Source organism: Callionymus lyra, chromosome 18 (assembly GCF_982586985.1).
Source record: "Callionymus lyra chromosome 18, fCalLyr1.hap1.1, whole genome shotgun sequence".
NCBI classification, from domain to species: Eukaryota; Metazoa; Chordata; class Actinopteri; order Syngnathiformes; family Callionymidae; genus Callionymus; species Callionymus lyra.
In genome coordinates this window covers 18063408-18070351 of record NC_141835.1, presented here as the reverse complement: position 1 = coordinate 18070351, position 6944 = coordinate 18063408, and the positions used below count along the sequence as shown (strand labels likewise).

Genomic DNA, 6944 nt, shown 5'->3' with positions numbered 1-6944 from the left:
AGGCGAGATGTTCACGCGAGACTTCCTTACAGTTGCTGTGGTTACCAAGTTGCGCAGGGGATTCACGCGAGACTTTATGTCGTCACCCTGGTTACCACTGTGGAGAGATTCGCGCTCATACGCGCTGAATTGGTTTGAACGTATCTGGAGTAATGTAAGATGTAAACAAATATTAAACAATTATAAAATAAAGTATATAACGACTATTAGTATACATTATGTGTTTTAACTGTGTATTGTTTTGATAGTTTGAGCGCTTTGTGGCCCTGGTCTAGGAAAAAACGCTTTAAAAATAATAACTACTTACTTACAAATCGTCATCACAATACATAGTATTAAAATAATAATAATAATATTAGATAGAAAATCCTATTACTTACTTACACATCAATTCACATAGAACCCATAAACGTATGTTTAGCATATTGTTTGCAAACGCTATAGTGTTACTTTTATCCCACATTCAGCTGCTTTACAAAGTATATAAAAACAGTTATTAATAATGTCTGTTTAATTGTATTACTTCCGATGTTGCTAATCGTTTATAAGTAATTAAACCGTATTGGAAATGTAATAGATCGTACATGATTGAACATTTTTATTTTCCCAATAAATGTTATTCTATTCCTTGTTTTGTATTATTTTGTTTTGTAGCGACACCACTAAGATCTGTTGTGTTTTCAACACTGGCAATTTTTGATAACTTTCCTGATATAAATCTCTCAAATATTGTACTACTATTGCGTCTATAAAATACAGTATAATAATAATAATGATAATAATTCGCATTTTTCACGTTACGTTACGTTTGTGTTTTTTCCGTTTGGCTTCACTTTGATTGGTTGCTGAGCGACGCCCCTGTATTTCAATTGGCTCAATACTTTGCTTGTCCCCGCCCACCTCCTGTCGTCAAAAAAACATGATGGCGGCCTTCACTGTGGCTCGCAGCAGCTGCCGACTTTTGAGCGGACTTCGAGTTTCTTTTCGGGGTTTATCTCAAGTCAAACATGGCTCCCCGTGCGCAGTTGCGACGCCGAGGCCGGAACTGTACCAAATGTGCCGTTTATACTCCGTGGGTCACCTGTCCGTCAAGGAGAGGATCGACAAGAAGCGCAGGGAGGCGCTGGTCGGTGGAGGTCAGAAGAGAATTGATGCACAACACAAGAAGGTAAAGTTAGTTACCTGTTGAGATATCTTCGTTTTATACCATATAGTAGCAGAGTTCAGCTGTAGTCACTTGTCTGTTATTGAATATAGCACTTTTACTATTTAAATGAACTGTGTCAGAGCCTTAAACAAACATGAGTGACTTTGTTTCTTTGGTTCTTCTCTCTCAGGGGAAGCTGACAGCTCGAGAACGAGTAGAACTTCTTCTGGACCACGAGTCTTTCGTGGAGTCTGACATGTTCGTTGAGCATAGATGCTCTGATTTTGGCATGGAGCAGAATTCAAACAAGGTACTGTTGGCTTCTTTTTTTTTTTTAAATAACCAATATGTACTTTTCATTATTAAGCTTTGGCTTGTGTCTTGCAGTTTCCCGGCGACAGCGTCGTAACTGGTCACGGCCGGATCAACGGACGACTGGTCTATGTGTTCAGTCAGGTATTGAAGGACTGATCGATCCCAACATCTGCAGCTCTTATCACTAAACCTCATTGTGTGCTTCAGGACTTTACTGTATTTGGCGGCAGTTTGTCGGGGGCTCACGCACAGAAGATCTGCAAGGTAGGAACTGATTATTTTTTCGGTATTTTCAGCACAATATGACACTGGATTACAAGACGTGCTGTTAATGAATCGTCCATTTGAAACTTTTCATATATAAACGCCCTGGATTATAAAGGAAGGCATTAGGCGAAACAAAAAAGTCAGATAAGTCAGTCAATCAAACTTTACTAAATCTTCTACAACATTGTTCAGGCATAAAAAAATTCAAAATTACACTTTTTACAGTTATAACACTTAAAATCCAACACAATACTAATTTTCTTTCTTCGTCCACAAATCCTTCAAACTTTTGAATTTGAGTGTATTGAGTTAAAAAATTGGGAGATTGTGGTATCCGGCCTTCGTGAAAGCTCGGACCACAGTTGAGACTGACACCTCAGCCCAGGCATCCATGAGCCGCTGACAGTGGTGTAGTTCGCTCTGGCGCCATCTCCCTGTCTTGGTGAATGTGTGTTCCCCTTCTGTCATCCACAACTTGCACTTTAACTTTGAACGCCCTAGAGTTCTTTAGTTGATCCACATGGAATGATGGCAAGCATGTTCATGTTATGGGAACGGTTCGCATCGTTAGAATAGCAAGGTGTCGTCTTTTAAATGTAGTTTGCACGGCAGGAATGAACTCGGTGTTAAATGAAGCCAAGAACACTCATCTACCTCTTGAGTAGAGCGGACATTACAGTATACCTTACTCGTGGTTTACCAAAGTGGATTTAAAACATTTTGTCAGAGCCCTTAAGCGCCATGTAACACCCAAAAACGCTTCTATGTCAGTGAGCACAACCCGTATTGATCCGTATATAAAGCACTCCGGATTACAAGGTGCACTGTTGTTGTTTTTTTTAAAGAAAATTAAATGCTTTTAAGTTCGCCTTGTTCTTTTATTTAAAGCATTTTTTGATTGTTTTGTTTCAGATCATGGATCAGGCCATGATGGTTGGCGCTCCCGTCATTGGGTTAAACGACTCTGGAGGCGCTCGGATACAAGAGGGAGTTGAGTCGTTGGCTGGATATGCAGACATCTTCTTGGTGAGATTTTTGGAATGCAGTGTAGAGATGTCGCCTGATCCGGTTGTTCTCTCGTTATCTTTTAGAGAAATGTCATGGCTTCAGGAGTCGTACCTCAGATCTCGCTCATCATGGGTCCCTGTGCAGGAGGAGCCGTCTACTCGCCCGCCCTGACAGATTTCACTTTTATGGTGAAGGTGAGGATCTGGTTTCTTTGTTGGTTCATAATGATTGAGTATTTATGACTTCATATTAACCTGTTGTGTTAGTGGCACTGGTTCTAAAGTGCACTTTTCCCAATTTAGAAGTTAGAAATGCAATATTTGATAGGTTTTTTTTAATGGTCATGACAATGATTTGGTTTCAAAATTATACCGACTGAGGGTAACTATGACATCTTCATGAAAATAATAATAACCATTTGTTCAAAAGTACAATCCGCCACGATATAAAAAGCATTGCGATAAAGCAGAATCTCTGACATGGATCTAATTTAATATGACTTTATAAAACCATGGAACACAATTGGATTAATAACCTCCTTGATTTAAGAATCATGTTTGCTTACGGGTGAAAAGATTCCCTATGCTGGAAAGACGACTCTCAGACAGTATTTTAACCACCAATATTTTGAACCTCTTCAAAAGTGGCTGTCAATCAAACTTCCTCAGGCGCCACATTATACGCTGTAACTGTAAGGAGCTGTCAAGATAAAGGCAAATGGTCAACAAGAACATAAATGGGGGGAGAAAAAACGAAATGCTCCAATAAAATATTTATAACTATTCATTTTTTTAATTATATTAAATGACCTTTTCTTTTGTAAATCTTAATGTTCACTCAAATTTAAATTTAAACAATTTCCCGAAAGAGACCTCCTGAGGGATCAATAAAGTTTTACCTTACCTTACCTTAAATTATTAAGAGGTGCAAAAATATTTGTGAAAAGATGTCAGAAATAACTAATTTATATTAAGAGTTAATACTATAATAAATACGAAATAAAATGGTTAGATGTGCTTTTAGATGCTTTTTCTTCATGCTCTACTCTGAACTCATGAGGGTCTATTAAAAAAAAAACATTCAGAAGGCTGCACTTCGCCCTATGAAGTGAAATTTGGAATGAATGGACATGTCTTGTCACTAATGTCATGGATGGTTGATGTATTATAGTGAGTCTTTAAAGGGCACCTAATGTGAAAACTCAACCAAGCGAGATTACAGTTTAAATTAAACATTTCGATGTGACACTGGTGGAAGTGTCCTCCCCTAGAAGCCCTAAATCGGTTAAGTACCTACATGTTAATCGTGAAACAAAATAAATATTTATGTAAACATGGTGAGAGTTACTTCTGCCTTTAGGTGTTTTTGTAATGTTTACATGAAGCAGCAAACATTATTTTTATTATTGGTTTTTAATGTACAAAAGTGGAGTTTCAGGTGTGAGTTTGAAATTTACGTGAGTCTTTGAATGCAACTCATGTTTTTGTGATCAGAGTGGGTGTGGTTGCTTGGGCGAAATTTCAACTTAGCCAAAACGGAGCATTTTAAGTGGGCGGGGCTTAAGCATATTTTCTAATGTAAATATCTTTATTAAATGAGAGTTTTGTGCAAAAATAAACATACCGATGAGTATAATAGAGGTCCTAGAACAATTTAAGAGACACTTAAATCAGCACATTAGGTGACCTTTAATAAGTCAAGTGACAATTAATTTTTTAAATTGAGATTAATCTTTTTATTATGTAAATATACAATTGTTTGGCCCACAACAACGATCACTAAATGCTTTTGTCCCCTTGTGTGATTATGTTTGACACCCCTGACCTACTGAGGTTGTTTAAGTGAATCTAAAGTAAATTCTTATATTGGTCTGAAGAAAACCGTGTCGAATTTTTGTTTCCTCAAGTAAAAAAAAATCTTTACATTCTGTGTCCTGCTATGTTTAAATGAATGAATCGTAGTCGTGATGTTTGTTTGTTTGTGTGTGTGTGTGTGCTCAGGACACATCGTACCTGTTCATCACGGGACCGGATGTGGTGAAGTCTGTCACTAATGAAGACGTCACACAAGAGGAGCTGGGTGGTGCCAAGACGCACACCACTGTCTCCGGTCAGTCCTCTTCTGTCACCAGGTTTTTAGAGCTCACACAAGAATATCGGCAGCCATGTAATTTGCCATCATGTTGTCGGCCGAGACGGCGAATGCAATATATAATATATTTATATTTAGTAGTAAAGAAGGACAGAAACCTGGAGCAGAACCAGACTTGCTTTGGAACAATCTTCCTCTCTCTTTGCGCTTGATGGATCTACTGACTCCTTTAAGAAACATCTTAAGACGTTTCTATTTGTTCAGGCTTTTCCTTGATTTTCTGGAACTCCTGTTGTGTTATCAGTTTTATCTTGATCTTTAAAATATATTAAAAAAAAGTTATAATAATGAAAAAACGTACTTACTTACTGACTTGGAAACTCTAGGTACAAGTTATTGATGATATAAGCTTGTTTCTCGCTCCGTAATCAGGTGTAGCTCACCGTGCCTTTGAGAATGATGTGGAAGCTCTGCTCAAACTGCGTGAGTTTGTCAACTTCCTGCCTCTCAGCAACCAGGATCCATCCCCCATCAGGGAGTGCCATGACCCCAGGTGACCTTTCTTCACTGCCGAAGCTTCACTTCCTAGCAGGATTTAATGGTTTTTTTGTTTTTTTTTGTCTCATCAACAGCGACCGGTTGGTTCCTGCGTTGGACACCATCGTTCCGTTTGAGACCACCAAGGCGTACGACATGTTGGACATTATACACACGGTACTGATTGACACATTCCACGTGTGATCCGCTAAGTACTCGGAGTCGAATGTTCAATGTTGTGTTTTCACTCAGATCGTAGACGAGAAGGACTTCTTTGAGATCATGCCCAACTACGCCAAAAACATAGTGGTCGGATTCGGCCGCATGAACGGTCGGACGGTGGGCATCGTGGGAAATCAGCCCAAAGTGGCGTCTGGTGAGTGAGTGAGTCACGTGCGCGACGCACGGCGGAGTGATCAGTGACGAGTCCGGCTTCTCCTCAGGCTGCCTGGACATCAACTCTTCTGTGAAGGGAGCCCGCTTCGTCAGGTTCTGCGACGCCTTCAACATCCCCATCATCACCTTCGTGGACGTGCCAGGCTTCCTGCCAGGTCTGGATTTTTTGACCAGCCCTGACCGATGCGTGTCATTGACCTTGTTGACCTCGCCCAGGCACTGCTCAGGAGTACGGAGGCATCATCCGACACGGCGCCAAGCTGCTGTATGCGTTCGCAGAAGCGACGGTCCCCAAAATCACCATCATCACCAGAAAGGTTTGACGGATGAACTGATCCAAGCCTGTGAAGGTGTTGATGTTTGCGTCTCTCAGGCGTACGGAGGAGCGTATGACGTGATGAGCTCCAAGCACCTGAGAGGAGACGTGAACTACGCTTGGCCCACGGCAGAGGTCGCCGTCATGGGGGCGAAGGTATGATCACATCACTCTTTTTTTTTTTTTTTACCATTTCAAGTGTGTCTGTGTTGTTGTGTAGGGAGCTGTTCAGATCATCTTCAGAGGAAAGGAAAATCAGGCAGAAGCTGAGGCCGAGTATGTTGAGAAGTTCGCCAACCCGTTCCCTGCCGCTGTTCGAGGTAATGTTAACCATGATGCTCACTCTCCTAGCTTTATTTTTTTTAAATGTGACCTTTGACCTCATGAAGGCAGTAAAATATAGACGATAGGAAACTGTTTTTACTCTGTTGTGTCACTCTCAGGGTTCGTGGACGACATCATCGAGCCCTCTTCCACCCGAAAGAAGATCTGCAGAGACCTGGAAGTTCTGGCCAGCAAGAAGCAGGTCAACCCATGGAAGAAGCACGCTAACATTCCTCTGTGATCAACCGCTCTCGTTCTGATTCGGCGGAACACGTGGCGACGGTGTCACCATGAACCACTCATCTGGTGCTGATTCAACACTTGGTTTGACTCTTGTGAATGTGTTGTTACTGACTTGTGGCCACATTGAAAATGATAATGTACTGTAGATGGAGATCTTGGATCACTTTTTTTTCATAAAAATATAAGGTGATTAACATGCGACTTCTTCACGACTCATTGATCAAGAAAGAATCTGTACAATGAGGACCGAGTGAAACCTAAAGGCTTTGAATAAACGGTTGTCTCGATCATCTTGATTAC

General features: G+C 40.6%; 1 protein-coding gene across 1 annotated transcript; it reads left to right on the top strand.

Annotated features, from left to right (window-relative positions):
- The first annotated feature begins 918 nt into the window (after positions 1–918).
- pccb (propionyl-CoA carboxylase subunit beta) lies at positions 919–6932 on the top strand. The gene is made up of 15 exons (XM_087779239.1): positions 919–1168; positions 1338–1457; positions 1535–1603; positions 1670–1726; positions 2642–2755; positions 2821–2931; positions 4738–4846; positions 5261–5381; positions 5461–5542; positions 5618–5741; positions 5809–5916; positions 5978–6078; positions 6135–6233; positions 6298–6397; positions 6521–6932. Exons 1-15 carry the CDS (start codon positions 920–922, stop codon positions 6640–6642), a joined length of 1686 nt encoding a protein of 561 aa, XP_087635365.1. The 5' UTR covers position 919; the 3' UTR covers positions 6643–6932.
- The last annotated feature ends 12 nt before the right edge of the window (positions 6933–6944 follow it).